General features: G+C 35.7%; 1 protein-coding gene across 1 annotated transcript; it reads right to left on the reverse strand.

Annotated features, from left to right (window-relative positions):
* Positions 1-242: 242 nt before the first annotated feature.
* On the reverse strand, positions 243-17827 carry LRRD1 (leucine rich repeats and death domain containing 1). The gene is made up of 5 exons (XM_026688202.2): positions 13603-17827; positions 12934-13132; positions 2924-3085; positions 1268-1388; positions 243-996 (listed from the first exon to the last, which is right to left on the reverse strand). Exons 1-5 carry the CDS (start codon positions 15628-15630, stop codon positions 816-818), a joined length of 2691 nt encoding a protein of 896 aa, XP_026543987.2. The 5' UTR covers positions 15631-17827; the 3' UTR covers positions 243-815.
* Between the last annotated feature and the right edge of the window lie 190 nt (positions 17828-18017).

Consider the following 18017-nt stretch of genomic DNA (forward strand, 5'->3'; position numbering starts at 1 on the left):
CCAGACACAATGTTATTGTGTCAGGCTGAAAATGCAAATCAAGTCATATATATAGGATCGTAATTTTTGGAGACAGTTGTGTTTGGGTCCAAGCAGTTATAGAACCTGAACGGAATGTAATTCTATGCTATATGTTATATACAGTATTTCACAATCATTTTGCAATATTCTTTGAAATCCATTTTTAAACTTAAATAATTGTTATTTTTATTTATAATTTCAACTTTTATTCCTTTCCCCCGTTGTATAAAATCAAAGGGTTAACAAAGGTTAAAATAAACAGTTAAAACATTTCCAGTGGTCAAACTGGGGTAAATAATTCAATCTAAGGGCAAGGCAATGGGGATACTCCAGATCCCTTACTCAAGTGTTGTAGCCAGCTTTTAACTACTTTCTTGAAGGCAGGCTGTGCGGCTTCAAGGTGGCATCTTGTTTCAGGAGAACTCAGTCATCTAAGACCATACCTTCTCGCTCCCATGAGATAACTCCTGCTCCCCAGATTGGACTTAAACCATGTGGATGGACAGACGCAATAGGAAACAGTTTCCAAAATAATCCAGATAAACTATGTAGTGCTTTATATATGACAACGTCTGGCATTGCCTGAAACCAGTGCAGCTCAAGTCATAGTATGCTAACTGAAGCACAGTGGCAATACCTACTGTGGACAGGTTGTAACTTCCAAAGGTTTTCAAGGTCAACTCTATGAAGAGTGCAATTGATTAAGTACACTAAATCAATGAAATGCTGAATGCAGATAAATGTATTTAGTTTCAAGATATGCCCAAGCTATTGAATTGGAAATACAGAGTTTTTCAAAACTTAACCAGTCTTGAGCACAGCTTTAAAGCTTTGATTTTGTTGGACAGATCATAGAGGCCAGATATACTCAATGTTCTAATTATCTGGTCTACCATAGCAGTTGGAGACAAATTTTGATTTGCTGTTTTCCAGGAGTTCAAGGCCTCAGCAAATTTTTCTTCTAATGTAAAAGACCTAAAAATATAAATAGAAAAATACTTGATCTCTCCGTGATTGATAGAATCTGAGAAAAAATGTACCAATGAAACATTAACGAAAATACTGATTAAAAGTATTATCTACTAAGAAAGGGAAAAGACATTGCATTTATTTACATAAGTGTTTATATCACTACTCAACTTAGACAATGGGACCCGGGCAGCTTATAAAAAATGGAAACCTCAATCAATCCGTACAAAACAAGATAGAATATCTCATTAAATATTGATCATTAAACATCACTAACCTATGATTTTTGATATCTACAATTGTATCATTGTCAAGTTGCATTTTTCGGCAAAAATGGTCCAAATGTTCAAGTGGAATATTTTTACTAATGGTTTTCAATATTTTCTCCAGGACTTTTTCTAAAATGAACACATTATAAATATTAGAGGACAATAATTTGATATTACAAATTATTTAGACTATAAACACAATTCTGGGAAATAAGAGTGAGTATATCAAGATCACTAATAAGAGTAGATCAAGATCACAATTCAATATGCATCTGAACTGAAAAGAATATAGGATTTGAGAGTAAATGTATCCTTAGCTAGGTATTAAATTGTGTGTTTATTAATATAGCCAGAACAGTGTGGAGAGGCTATAATTAATTCGTAGTACCTCATTTTGTTTGCTTTCAGGCCACTGATAGACTATAGTTGTCTGCTTAGGAAAACACTTTAAATGGGATTGCTTTTCCTGCTTTGTAACAGATATTGATTATATCTGGCTATATACTGAACATGGCAAGTCTAGTGAAGAGAAGGGCCAGGGAAGACATATTTGAGGGGCTGCCACAGAGAGGAAGGGATCAGGCTATTTTCTAAAACACCTGAAGGCCAGACAAGGAATAATGGATGGAAACTGGGCAAAGAGATTTAACCTGGAAATAAGGTTAATAAGGAGAAACTTTCTGACAGTGAGAACAATCAACCAATGGAACAGCTTGCCCTTGGAAGTTGTGGGAGCGTCATCACTTGAGACTTTTAAGAAGAGATTGGACTGCCATTTGTCAGAAATGGTGTAGGGTCTCCCGCATGGATGGAGGGTTGGACTAGATGACCTACAAGGTCCTTCCAACTCTGACTATCTGTTATCTGGATTAATTTATCAGATCTGTATATCCAAGATAATTGGTTCTTCAACCTGGAAACCTTTCTGTGGAGAGAAGGAAGGGATCAGAAACTACTGTATTCAAGAATTGTTGGAAGGCTTATTAAAACTGTTGTCAGAAGAATAGGAGAAGATAAACTTCAAACTGCTGCTGGATGGATTTATTTGCTTAGAGATTTTATTTTAAATGCTTCTTAATTTTGAACTACTGAAGCTCCAAAAAGTCTGTTTTGATTTCAATTTTTCTCTGAATGTTCAAAAGACTGGGAGCGATAAAGCTTCAACAAGTTCTCTTTGAAGAGTCCAGCATTTGCTTTTTATAATTTTTAAGTCAGTTCCATCTCTGTTTATAAAGGTCTTTGCCACACATATCTAACATATGAAGAAGAGATTTAGTGTAAGTCGCTGACCCATGAAAGAGTTTTAAGATTCCTTGGAATGTAAATTAAGGTGACATATGTTGATGCAGCATAGCTATGTATTTATGTTCAGCAAATAATCTGCAGACACTCATAATTTGCTGCTAGAGCTTATTGGCAAGGACGCTCATAACTACAACATCATTGAACAATGTCTACTATCTATCAATGCTATAAGATAGCAAATTTATTCTAACTGACTTCCTTGCTCCAATAGGAGGTAAAATGATCAGAGCAATCAAGAAACAAGGGAGGCTGGTACCTCCCTACCCCATGGTTGATAGGAAGTGTCAGAAGCCCAAAGAAAACAGTCTGAGCCATGAACAGAAAGTCTACTGATATTAGGAAATTTAATGTAAACTTACCATCTCTTTGATCAGCATTTTCTAAGTAATGTATGATGGGGGGCAGTTGTTTCCCTTTACAGACTTCCAGAGGAGGCCTGATGAGTGTATTTTCATCAAAATCTATATCCTTTAGTTTCAGAAGAAGGTGCATATCACTAGGCAAGTATACAAGCTTGTTTTCTAATAAAATAAATACAAAGAGCTGTATTTGCATTCTGTTAACTGATAGCCATACTGAGTTGTCAATTAAGTGCAGCCATGATGAAAGATTTAGTCTTATAATTCATTGGTCAAACAATAAAAGAGTATTACAAATGTTACGTGATATCAGTAGTGAATCATGGTTACTGAAATCTAACACAACTCCCTGGTACTCAACAAAATGTCATTTGCTGAAGCAAAGGTTGTCAAAAGACATCTGGACGTCCTTCACCCATTATTGTTGGCTTTGCTCCAGGGCTGACCTGAGCTATTTTACTGCCTGAGGAAGGACAACAATTATAACACACACACACCCTTTGCTTACAAACCAGTCCTGAAACCAGACATCTGGACGTCCTTCACCCATTATTGTTGGCTTTGCTCCAGGGCTGACCTGAGCTATTTTACTGCCTGAGGAAGGACAACAATTATAACACACACACACCCTTTGCTTACAAACCAGTCCTGAAACCAGGTAAGTTGGCTCAGGAGACTGAAAACTCCACAACTCTCCCCCCCCCCCCGCACTTGTAATTAAGATACAATAATAGTAAATGAAATGAATAACTCTTCGTGGCTCTCCCAGGGTACGCTGCCTTTGATCAATAGTACAGCTGGCCCTTTTTCCTTATACATAATTTTAATCTGACTTTTGTTCCTTGCAAAATGAAGAAGCCTTTGGGAATTTGAGTTGTTTGAAACATTTCCAATGTTTGGGACATTTCTGGCAGAAAGTAAGCCAGTGCATCTTCTTGGCAACTTTTCTGACTATATAACAGTCTATATCAGTGGTTCCCAAAGTGGGCGGTACCACCCCCTGGGGACAGTGGGATGCCTTGGGAGGGCACTAAGAGGCAAGGGGGCTGGCAGGGGGATGCTAAGAGGCGGCAGGGGGGCGCTGGAGGAGTCCAGCAGCAAAAAAAAAAAAGCGGCAGCTGGAGGTGTTTTGCAGGCACAGGATCAGCGCAGCGCTGCAGATGGGATTCACCCTTCCCATCCTGGAAGCGCTGCCTGCACTGAGCTGCAACAGGGTCAAGCCGTTTTGAGGAAGGTCTCCCCAAGGAAGTGAGGTAAAAGCATGTGCACCGCCTCAGTTGTGTCGCAGGAATTACGTAGGGTGGGCCTTTCGGCATGTTGAGTGTTCTTGGTGGAGTTGAGTGTCGGGAGGTTTTGCTTGGTGGGCCAAGGCTTAGAAGTCAGTGCAAAGCGATGTTGGGGATTATGGGAGGTGGGATGGGCTCTGCTCAGAAGCAGCTGCTGAAGGGGGGCACTAAGAGGTGGCAGGGGGGCATTTGAGGCGCCGGCACCGCAGGCTCATCCCATTGACTGTTGCACTGGAGCGGTGCAAGGGGCTCAATGGCATCAAACACAGTGGTGGCAGCACACTGGGAAAATCACTCTGGCTTTGCTCTACTTTCACAAAGTGCCGCCATTGTTGCATTCTGTCTGTCTGTCTATCCATCCAAAAGGTCTGTCTGTCTGAATTGCATTTTCTCTTTCCTTTTTTTTTTCTATTCCCCCCACCAGTTGGATTTTTATATTTGGACTTATGCAGGAATAAAACTACTCCCCCCCCTCCTCCCTTTTAGGCAAGGGGAATATACAGATTTCTGTCTTTTTAAATCTTTTCTTAATTTTTTTATTTTTTCATCCTTTTTCCATTTTATATTTTTTTTCTTTTTTCCTACATAATTGGAACCAATTGGATTAAGGTATTCAGTGCCTGAAGATTTTTCCCTTCCCTCTTTTATTTTTAATTATTATTATTTATTTTTTTATTGGAGTGCAATTGCCTGCTCTTGCTTTTTCTTTTCAATTTTTCTATTGTACTTTTAGATGAGCAGAAAAATACCAGCCTCAACTTCTTCAATCCTGACTTCTTCCTCACCATCTGGAGGACAATGATCAATACAGGTGATGTTACAACAAGAGAAGGAGAAAGAAACAATGCAGATGATTATTCAAGGAATTCAAAAGATACAAGTAAAAACAGATAATATTGAAAAGAGAATGGAGAATATTGAGCAAAGAATGGAAAAGACGGATAAAAAAATAGAAAATATTCAACAGATGATGATGCAATATGAGGACAGAATTAAGAAAACTGAAGAACAAGATGTACAAAGAGATAAGAAGATTGGAGATATGGATACCCGATTGAGTGAAGTGGAAAGAGATAAGTGCAGATCTCTGCAATCATTGGGATGGGAAATTGATAGATCAGAATTCTATCTTAGATTTCAAAATATAGAAGAAGAAAAGGGTGAAAACCTTGCTGAAATTCTGGCAGAAGCATTAGAGGTAACTAAAGAGAAGATGATGGATGGAATGGACGAGGTTTTTCGTGTTTATACAAGATATGCGATGAGAAATAAACTGCCAAGAGAAGTTCATATCAGATTTACTAAGAAAATAATAAAATCACAAATACTGCAGGCGGCAAGAGAAAAAACACTAAAGTACAAGGATAAAGAAATAGTGGTCCTGAAACAGGTACCGAGAAGAGTGAGAGAGATAAGAAGAGAATGTTTATTTTTGACCAAAGAGTTACTTGAGAGAGGAATAAATTATAGGTGGCTGATACCCGAAGGTCTCATGTTTACCTGGCAGGAACAAAGACACAGAATTGATACAGTTGAAAAAGCAGAGTTATTCTATCTGGAATATTTTAGAGGAAGGGAGGAAGATACAAAAAGAGTTGTTAATTGAATTTCAAGAGGAATGTACAGCAGTAATTGAAAAAGAGGAAGGAGCCGTAGGTGGGGTGCCCAGAGAACAATGAGAACCAAGGTCTACTAGAGCAACAAATCCTTCTTACAAAGTCTAAAATGGATGAGAAAAAAATGATTACAATTAATATAAATGGGCTTAATTCAGCTATTAAAAGAAGAAAAGTATTTCATAAGTTAGAGAAATTAAAATTTGATATAATCTGCCTACAAGAAGTACATATTAAAAAACAACATGATTATATATTGAAACAACAAAAATTAAGGAAATTATTTACAGCGTTAACACATTGTAAAAAGAGAGGAGTGGTGTCATACATTAGAGATACAATCCCTGTGGAACAAATATATACAGATGATGATGGAAGGATTTTGATGGTGGAGATAATGGACAATAATCTAAAGACACTTTTAAAAGCAATTTATGCTCCAAATGATCATCAAGAAGATTTTTACAGGAAATTACATAAGAAAATAATTGAACTGGACTATGCTAATATCTGTCTGATGGGAGATTTTAATGGAATAATAAATAACAAATTGGATTATAAAACACAAAAAACAGCAAAGAAAACTAGAAAGACATTGCCAAAATCCTTCTTTCGAATGGTAGATGAGATAAACTTAAAAGATGCATGGAGAGAGAGAAATGCTGAAAATAAACAATATACCTTTTATTCAAATAGACATGCATCATGGTCTAGAATAGATATGATATGGATGTCAACAGAATTGCTTTCTAACATACAAGACATTGAAATAGAAGCAAGTACCCGGGCAGATCCAATAACACTTGTATGGAAAGGACAAAAAAGGAGATCTAGATGGACTTTAAATAATATGATATTAAAGGAAAAAGACTTTAAACAGAAAATTGAGAGAGAATTGACTTTTTTCTTTAAAGAAAATACAAAAGAGGATACATCATTACAGAACCTCTGGGACACGATGAAGGCTTATACAAGAGGTTTGATAATGGACTATACAAGGAAAAGAAATATAAAACAGAAAAAAAATCTTTAAAATATTGGAAGATGACTAGAAGAAGTTGGAAAAAGAACTACAGAAATTTCCACAAAAAAAGGACATTAAAATTAAAATGGACATAACTAAGCATAAAATGGGGCTAATGGAAAAAAAAATAGCACAAAAAATTAGAAATGCTAAGCAGAACTATTTTGAAGATGCAAATAAACCAGGAAGATGGCTAGCATATAAATTGAGAAAGGAAAGAGATTCAAGAAGAATAAATCAATTGATAAACAAACAAGGACATACATGCTATGGAAATGCGGAGAAGAAAAAAATTATTCAAGATTACTATGGAAAAACTGTACCATCAAGAGAATGTTCAGGAAGAAAGAATTCAACTATACTCACAGGAAGCACATTTGCCCCAGATACCCAAAGATATTGAAACAATGTTAGAAAGTAATATAACAATGATGGAATTAACAGAAGCTTTTAAAAAAAGCAAAACATTGGGAAAGCACCAGGTCCGGGTGGTTTGCCAGTGGAATTTTATAAGACATTCCAGGAAACATTGAATCTTCACTTATTAGAAATTATGAATAAAGTTATGACAAAGAAGAGAATACCCGAAACTTGGTCAGAAGCATAAATAACACTTGTACCGAAGGAGGACACAGACCCACAGCAAGTTAAAAATTACAGACCTATATCACTATTAAATTCAGATTATAAAATTTTTGCTTCAATTCTGGCAGAAAGACTGAAAAGATATTTAAACAATTTTATTCATCCTGATCAAAATGGATTTCTGCCGAAGAGACAGATTAAAGATAATATAAGAATAATTTTAGATACACTGGAATACTATAAGGCACATCCTGAAAAACAAATGGCTCTGATGTCTATAGATGCACAAAAAGCCTTTGATAATGTGAATTGGCGTTTTATGCTGTAACAATTGGACCAAATGGGCTTTGGTAAAAAATTTACCCAAGCCTTCGAAACGATATATCATAAACAAACTGCAAAGGTTATGATAAATGGAGAGTTAACAGACTTTATAGATATAAGAAAAGGGACCAGACAAGGCTGTCCACTGTCGCCTCTGTTGTTTGTGTTAACACTGGAAGTGCTGAATAGGAACATCAGAGAAGAAAAAGAAATAAAAGGAATGAAAATTAAAAAAGAAGAGTCTAAATTACAAGTTTTTGCAGATGACCTGGTATTTATATTAGAGGATCCATTGGAGTCTGCACCTAAACTGATAGAAAAGATAGAAGAGTATGGGAAAGTAGCAGGTTTGAAAATCAATAAAGATAAAACAAAGATTTTAGCAAAGAACATGCTAGTAAGACGAAAGAAAGAATTGGAGGAAGTTTGGGGGATCCAGGTCACAAACAAGGTTAAGTATTTAGGGATACATATAACACCAAGATGTAGCACACTTAAGGAGGACAATTATCTCAAACTTAAACAACAGATTGCGACAGATTTGATAAAATGGGAAAATTTACAATTACCACTGATTGGGAGAATATCTACAATTAAGATGAATGTATTGCCCAGAATCTTATACTTATTCCAGACAATTCCAATCAGATTAGGGAAAGAATTTTTTGAAGATTTAAACAAAATAGTGCTAAAATACATTTGGCAGGGGAAGAAAGCGAGAATAAAACTTAAATTGTTACAAGATGCAAGAATAAGAGGAGGATTTGCTTTGCCCAATTGGGAATTATACTACCAAGCGACAAGTCTGATATGGGTAAAGGAGTGGATAACATTAAGGAATACTAGACTTTTGAAATTAGAAGGACATGACTTGCTGTTAGGGTGGCATGCCTTCTTCTGGTATAAGGGAACTAAAATGCAGGGGTATTTTAGAAGACATTATATTCGAGAAGCATTGTTTCTAAACTGGGAGAAGATAAAAAAGCAATATTATTTAAAAATTCCACTATGGTTATCTACTATTGAAGCTTTTTCCTATCCAATAATATATAAAAAGGAACAAACAGATATGGTGAGATATTGAATGAAAAGGGTGAACTTAAATCTATGCAAGCATTGGAAGAACAAGGTGTAAAAATGAATTGGTTTTCATATTTGCAAATACAATCTAGATTTGATAAAGATGTTAAAACAGAAGGTATTTATGACAAGATGACTGATTTAGATAAAATTTTGACAGGTACTGATGAAAAAGTAATCAAAAAACTTTATGGACATTTGCTAGAGTTTAAATTAGAGGAAGACCAAGTAAGACAAACAATGACTGCGTGGGGGGAAAATTTCGGATATGGGATTGACTTAGATAAATGGCAAAAATTGTGGTCTCAAAATTATAAAATGACAATGTCAACTGCGTATAAAGAAAATTTGTATAAGATGTTTTACAGGTGGCACTTACCCCCGAATTGCCAGGATGTTCAAGGATAAATCGGATAAATGTTGGAAATGTCATCAGATACCTGGTTCATATTTCCACATGTGGTGGACATGCTCGGATGCAAAAAGATATTGGACTATAATCCACACATGGTTGGAAAAAAATGACAAAACAACAGATAGACTTTAAACCTGAGATATTTTTATTGGGAATTATATATTTTTATTGGGAATTATATATTTTTATTGGGAATTAAATATATTGTAAAGAATTGAAATATTTGATTGTAAATGTTTTAACAGCAGCTAGAATTGTATTTGCTAAGAACTGGAAAAATGAAAAAATACCTGTGCAGGAGGAAATTATTAAGAAAATCATGGACTGTGCCGAAATGAGTAAATTGACATTTGAAATTAGAGAACAAGAGGATAAACAATTTTATATGATATGGGATTTATTTTATCAATGGTTAGATAAAAAGACATGGTAAAGAAATAGACTAGTAAGCCTTACAATAAAAGTTAATAGATTGATATAGAATACAATATAAAATATATAACCATTGGATGAATGTATAAGATTAAATCATAATGAAAATTAGAATATCTCATATAAAATGATGGAAAAATAGTCAAATGAATGTTTAATAATTGATATTATATAAGCACAAGCTAGATCGATAAGGTGAGAATTTATATAACTTATGAGTAATGGTAAAAAAAGGATAGCACAAAAGATTGTAACCAACTGACACATAGTATGTATATAATTGAAAGATGGTTTTTTGTTTTTATGTTTTGTTCGTATGTTTGTTGTAAAAAATAAAAACTTTTTTTAAAAAGGTCTGTTTGTCTGCCTTCCGGACAACCTATCTATCTACCTGCCTGCCTGCCTGTCTTTCTGTCTACCTACCTACCTATCTACCTACCAATATAGATCTATCTACCTACCTACCTACCTACCTGTCTCTCTATCCATCCATCCATCCATGTTCGAAGCGGTGGCCCCGCAGGCACATCGGGAAAGTAGAGCAAAGCCAGTCTGGGAGGGAGGAAGGAGGAGGAGAGAGAGAGAGAGAGAGAGAGAAACCTGATGCATCAGATTGAAATGAGGCCTAGTTTACACTGAGGCCCTTTTCCATATTGAAACCTCTTTGGCTTCTATTAAAGATTTTGTGGACGAAATATGGTCAAGACTATCAGGAAGCTCTCACATTTTGTTGAGGCTTTAAACAGGATCCATTGGACCAGATCTCCACCCTAAAAAATTACTTTTCCCCAATGTATTACAGTGCCAATTCTGAAGAAGGCAAAATCAAAATGTACTGGTAAATTACAAGGAGAACACACACACACACTCCCTTCTAACCCTGCTGGAGCAGGTGATTGGACTAGAATAGATTATTAACTATTCTTCTCCCTCCCTCCCTCCTTTATTTCTTTTTCTTCCTGTCCCTTCCTTCCACCCCACCTTTCTTTGTCTGCCCCTTTATTCTTTCCTTTTTCTCTTTTCTTCCTTCTCTCTTTCTCTCTCTCGCTTTCCCTCTCTCAGGCTCACCCCATTGACTTGGTGCACTGCTTCGCTCAGACTTGCTTGGCAGGTCCCTCTGGTGCAGCGGATTCAATGGGATGGAATTGCGGGGCCAGCAATTAGAAAGTGGCAGCTGCGGCACATTTGAAAAGTAGAGCAAAGCCAGAGGTCAGTAATTTTTGCTGCAAAGAATCACAAAAGCTTCTGGGTTGTGCACAAGAAGGGACACACATGTCAATGCAATTCAGCAACATAAAGAAATACAAATAAAACAAATCAACAAGAATCGGCAAAGCATCTCTGATTAGATTCTATTCACTACTAGAATCTAATCAGAGATGCTTTGCTGATTCTAGTCCAATGACCTGCTCCAGCAGGGTTAGAAGGGAGTGTGTGTGTGTGTGTGCGTGCATGGCTGTCAAAACTCCAAAAACAGGTCAAGTATCTCTGGGGAGGCCAGTCATAAATTAGAACACTTGCTAAACAACCGGCCATTAAGTAAGGATCATTTGTATTTGGTTTGCCAGTTACCTGGCCATGCCCACCCAGTCACATGACCACCAAACCACACCTACCTGGTCATGTGACCAGCAAGCCACGCCAGCCAGTCACGTGACCAGCCAGTCACGTGACCAGCAAGCCATGCCCACCCAGTCACGTGACCAGCAAGCCATGCCCTCAAATTAGGTAACGCCCACAGAAATTTGAATCCCACCCCTGGGTGGGGGGCACCGAGGATGAGTTTGTAGCACCAAGGGGGCGGTGGATTGAAAAAGTTTGGGAACCACTGGTCTATATAATCAATCACTATATAACAGATCAGACGGCTCTAGACAATATACCCTTGATTCATTCATCTGGTCATTTTTTATACATATACACACACACACTCACACACACACTCACATATACACATATAATTATTCTTACAATATATGCTGAATAAGATAAAAATACAGGTAGTCCTCAACTTATGACCACAATTGAGTCCAAAAATTATGTTGCTAAGTGAGAAATTTGTTAAGTGAGTTTTGTCCCATTTTACAGATCATCTTGCTACATTTGTTAGGTGAATCACTGCAGTTATTAACTCAGTAACACGGTTGTTAAATGAAACCTATTTCCCCATTGATTTTGCTTGTCAGAAGGCCACAAAAGAGAATCACATGACCCTGGGACACTGCAACTGTCATAAATGTGAGTCAATTGTTAAGCATCCGAATATAAATCACGTGACCATGGGATGCTGCAAGAGTGAAAAATGGTCATAAGTCACCTTTTTCAGTGCTGTTTAACTTCAAACTGTTGTAAATCAAGGACTACCTGTATTGGCATACTTGTCCTTTCCTTTTAAGCTCTTAAGTTCATAAAGTAAAAAAAACACCAAATATGGCAGCCACAATGATGCAATTGAAAGTGCACCTGTTTTTGATGTGTTAAATATGCAATTCACATAAAAACATAAAGAGCTTCAATTTTATCATCAGCACAACCACCTTAACTTTCCTACAGACAACCCCAAACTTCAGCTTTTGACCACATTTTAATCTAACCTCAGTTTATGGGAAAGACTTTTTATTTTGAGCTGTATTGTCTTTACATAGCAACTCTTATGGTATAACTTTAGTCACATTTGTGTACATTGTAAAATACTAGAAAAATGTAAACTCATTAGGGCCTTTTGTGGAATATTTATTAGTCTTGTTCTCTTCAAAAATTTCTCTGCCACACAGTTTGTTTTCTTCCTCCGTTCAAATCATAATAATCATAGGAATATTAATATTAAGCAACATATGATTAAATTGACATAATTGTGTGGAAATAGTGGGTTTATACTATATGAGTCATTTGATTTTTAAAGTTTAATTCTAATTCATTTTTATCATGTTGAAATTGATTGCATTTCATTTATAAGCTGACAAATAATCATATTTCTATTATGTAATAAAAATCCTATACACCCAAATTGCTCTCTTATTTAAGAACCACACCTCTCCAGTTATCCAAGCATTGTCAAAATAATATTTGTTGGCTTTCTATTGCAGCTGAATACAAGCTTATACTGTACATATTTATACTAACTTTTATATACTTGCTACATCTGATCTGCATATTACAACTTGGTTCTGTGCATTCTCACCAGATTAGGGTTACTCTTTTTACATCCGAGTATCATTTCCTGTGATAATGAATATAAAACTGCTTACCACTCAGATTCAGATGCCACAAATTATAGAGTGATGAAAAATTTGAAGGAAGCTTTGTTAAACAATTGTTGTTTGCTATTAGAGTGGCCAAGCTCTGTATGTTTCCTATACCTTCTGGTATTTCTTGTAATTCATTGTGAGAAATATCCAGCTCTTTAAGAGATGTCAGCTTTGATATCTCTGCTGTCAGTGATTTTAACTGAAAATAAAAGCAATACAAATATTTTGGGATTGTTTTGTTAGAAAAGAATCATCTTTTGTTACCGTACCTACATAAGAAAATGTTGAAAGTTTCTGCTGGACAACAAAACCAAACCAGGATTATAGTCCAAATAAGCATTTTAAAAATATTCCCAATAGAAAAAATATATATGGCTCAGGTTTGAACTGCAGAGATTGGTGATCTCTGATCTTTAGGAGTTGTTTCAGATTTCTAAAAGTCAGAGTACAGATACAATTTAAGAGAGATTCAATTCCAGCAGGTAAGAGCTTAATGAGAAGATCTCTGAAACATAAGATGTAATTTTAAAATGAAAAAGCCATCAGTCTTGATTGTGCTACTGGGCCTAGCATACCATGCTTTTCAAACCTGGCACCATTAAGATGTATAAACTTCAATTTTCAGAATTTCCCAGCCAATGTAAAGTGTCATAATTTTAAATAGCTTACCCTTAATCCATTTTTCTGACTCAGAGTTAACTTCTGCAATGATAAAAGTTGGCATATTTCATTTGGAAATGATGCAAACTGGTTGTCTGATAGATTTAAGTCTTTTAGCTTTGATAATTCCTTAATATCTTCAGGAATGAACTGTATTTTGTTTTCAGAAAGATCAAGAACCTTTAAATGACTTAGAACACATAATTCTCTTGGAAACAAAATAAATCTGTTGTTGTATAATAGCAGAACCCGAAGACATTGCATTTGGTGCACATGTGTGGGAACAGTGCTTATTTCATTGTTACTTAGATCTAAATAGTTCAATCTAGAAAGAGTACAAAGATGTATGGAAAATGATGGCAATTTGTTCTTACTGAAATTTAGATGCTGCAGATTTTTAAGAAATGAAATGTCAATAGTTATTTCTGAAATATAATTTCCACTGATATTTAAGTGTTTGAGAGCAGCTAGCGCGCACAATCCAAGTGGAAACACAGCCAATTTATTATAACTTAAGTCAATTTTAATGATTCCAGTACAGCTTTTTATTTCAACAGGAATGTACATTAATGAATTTCCTGATATTTCTAAAATTAAGAGTTTCTTAATGTATGCTATTTTTTCATCTAACCAGATCAGTTGGTTTCTGCTTAGATACAATTCTCTTAGATATTTCAATCTGTATAGAGTGGAAGGAATCTCTCTTAATTGGTTGTCATTAAGGTTGAGGTGTTCTATCATAGTACAGTTGCAAAGACAATCAGGAATTATTTTTAAAAGATTTTTAGAAAGATCAAGGTCACAAAGTTTTTCAAGGTTTTCTACTTTAACTGAAAGACTTTCTAACCGGTTGTTATCCAGCTTCAGTTTTTCAATATTTACCAACTGAAAAAGCTGCACAGGCAAAAATGTAAGCTTGTTATTACTTAATGAACAGTCTTTTAAATATTTGAGTTCTTTGACTTCTTTTGGTAAACTTTGGATCTGATTTTCTGACAAACTAAGCTTATTTAGATTTGGAATATAACAAACTATCTTTGGGAATATTGAAATGTTACAGGAATTTAAAAAGAGTGCATTTAATGTGTTCATGGTAGATATAGAGTCTGGGAGGGTCACATTATTTCCACTGAGATCTAACATTTCTAGCCTTTCAAGTTTTTCTAAAGCAAAATTGATTTTTTCAATGTTGTTATAACCGAGCAAAAGACATCTAAGTCTTGATAGTTCAGAAAATTTTTGTGGCAATGATGATATTTGATTATGATTGAGATTCAAAGTTCTAAGTTTTTTAAGAAGACAAATTTCAGAAGGTAATGAAGCTAACTGATTTCCTTCCACAGATAGTATTTCCAGGTTTTTCAACAATCTCATTTCTTTTGGTAGGGTCTTTATTTCATTATTGTTTAAATTCAAAAACTTCAACTTCTTTGTGTCAAAAATCACTGAAGGAACTTCAATGAGCCCTCTTGCATGTAAGTGAACTGTAAAGTCATCAAGCGTCATATCAGATAGTGATTCTTTGATTAGCGTTTGACCCACCGTAGCATTTTCTACGGATTGTAATAAACTTTTTTTAGCTTGAACTTCAAGAAAATTTTGTGGGATTTCAGCTAATCCTTCAGCATATAGATATGCCAGAAGTTCAACATGTTTTGTATCAACTGTCCAATTTACTGGAACTTTTTTCAGCGTGTCTACTTTCTCTGAAGAATCTAAACTGCATTTTTCATTTTCTTCATCTTGTACAGGACCTATAGAGCTTATTGCTTCTTTTTCAGTTTCAGTCTCCTGGAATTCACTTGCCTTTTCCTCAGGCAAACTGCTTGAAGATATTTCTGACATTTCCAATGCTTGTGAGATAGTTTCACTTTCATTAGCATCCGTGGCTTCATGCTGATTTTCTTCCAGCATTTGATTTGAAGAACTCCCAGTTGTATCATGTTCTTTAATAAATTGCATACTGCCATTTTCAACCTCTTTTAGAGGGGCTTCATTGAACCCATCTTCATTTACGGGTTCTTCTTTATCAGACATACTTTGAAAAAAAGCAGTGTCAGTTGTTGATGCTTACTCCAGCCTTTATTAAAAATAAAAAAGAAATGAGAAAAACATAATATAATGGCAAGATATATGATAGGTAAGAAACAGGATTGAGAAAATATTAGTGAAATAGTAATCAAGCAAAAATATCACTTAGTGGTTGTAACTTAGTGGATTTTAGCTGTTTGTAACTGCTTAGAATAGGAGTGTCAAACATGCGGGCTGTGGGCCAGATGCGTCACTCACTGGCCATGCCCACCCCTGGTTTAGCGAAGGGGGGAAGCCACGATACGTCATGTGATGACAATGTGACACCATGAGTTTGACACCCCTGGCTTAGAACCATCACACTTACATTTTAAATAATGTATCTTATAAAATTAATTTGTAGAAAAATAAGACATAGCAGAATTCTAACAACATCACCAGCTTATTCTAATAACAATAAAACTTACAATAAAACTATGATCTTGTTCAGATAAGGTTACCCCTTATTTCATTCATGGCTGCAGCTGTACAATGCAAAAGCTAAACATGTCTTCTTAGAAATAAGACCAAATCTTATGAGGCTTATGAATAAATATTAAGATTATGCAGTGCTTTGAATACAAGTGTCGTGCCTTTTTACAACTTTTAAAAAACCAATTTCTTTTTTTACTGTAAAGAGTTACCACAGCTACCATTTATATACAGTACTGCAAAACATTTTTGTGCAATTGAATCTGAAACTCTTAAAAGCCATCATACATATAGTGTGGTGTCTAGAATATTTGCCATTTATGTACCTTGTGTCATTAATACTAAAAGCTAGAGTATATCTACCAAGTAGCACATGTTTTTCTTTTAAACCTTACCTTAGAGAATTTCCAACTGCCAGAGATTTTCTAATGGAAGTTCCAATTTAAAACAATTTGTGATTGGCTTATTTTTCTCACCAAGCCAGAGATTCTGTTTATCACAAACTGTTTTTCTTAAGTAACTGACAATATGTTTCTTTAGCTTTGATATTAACTTGTGAACTTGTGAGTGAATAATATAAACTTTTCTTTAGAAAACATATCAGTGCAATATTTATGAAAGTGCCTCATATGATTAGATCCTTATTTGTTTAACAGTTTAACAAATAAACAAGAGGCCTGGGAAATGTCTTCTGTGACAATATAGTGTTTTATTATATTGGTATTTTTAGAAGAATATTCTATTGTAATGCTACTTTCATATCTTTTTTAAAATTGTATTAGAGGCAATCCTCTACTAACAACCATTATTTAGAGATTGTTTTAAGTTATATTGGTACTGAAAAAGTGACTATTAGGACTGTTCCTCACACTTAGCGTCATCCCCATGGCCATGTAATCAAAATTTGGGCACTTGGCAATTAGCACGTATTTATGATAGCTGCAGCATCCTGATGTCATGTGATCACCATTTGTAACCTTCCCAGCTGGAATTTGACAAACAAAGTCAATAGGGGAAAGCAGAATTATTTAATGATCGCCTGATTCATTCTACAACTGAAATGATTTTCTTAAGAACTGTGGCAAAAAGATCATAAAATGAAATAGAAGCATTTCTGGACTATTTCTATTATACTACCCTCATGTAAAAAGCAGGAACTTTCTGCATTATTTCTATTCTAACTGAAACAACAATAAACTTTCTCACTTCAATAGGAATGGCCCACCCCTCTTGCTCCAACAGAAGGCGCATTGCTGCACATCTTCAAAGATCAAAGAACTTTGATCCAGGAGAGAGCCTTTTCTGCAATGGCTCCTGCCCCTAAGAACATTGTAGTGATTGAGGTGAGAGCTACCCCTGCCCTTTTAATCTTCCACAAGGGCCTCAAAACATGGCTCTGCTGGTTACTTGGAGCCCCAATGGGGCTGTTTCATGATTCAGGTGGCTGGTGAATTAAGATCCCACTTACCTCGTGTTGTGTACTAATTTTACCCAACTTCAAACTTCTGTTTAAATTTTAGAAATTAGGATGAAAACAGTGACATGTACATCCTAATTACTAAAGTATTAAATATGGGGAATATGCTTTTAAATCAAATTCACAGTGACTGATACAATATTTGTAAAGTTGAATCTGCAGTGGGATATAAAAACAAATATCTTATGGGTCATTTAGTAAGTTGTTCTGTATGCATGTCAGAGAAACATCGCACTAAAGCAATGGCTGCCATCAGGAATGCCATCCCGTGCTGCGAAAAAGGCAGCCAACGATCTCCGGCGCCCCCCTGCCACGCGCTGGCTGCTCGGACTTGCCGGGCCCGGCACATAGAACAGGGCGGCGCCGGATATTGGAGAAGCCGAGCGGAGCCGAAGCCACCTCGGCTCGCGTTGTTTTCTGAGCCTAGAGCCAGGGCGCTTTCATT

Source organism: Notechis scutatus, chromosome Z (assembly GCF_049901735.1).
Source record: "Notechis scutatus isolate UNSWTSFEM ecotype Mainland chromosome Z, rNotScu1.2, whole genome shotgun sequence".
Classification (NCBI taxonomy): Eukaryota; Metazoa; Chordata; class Lepidosauria; order Squamata; family Elapidae; genus Notechis; species Notechis scutatus.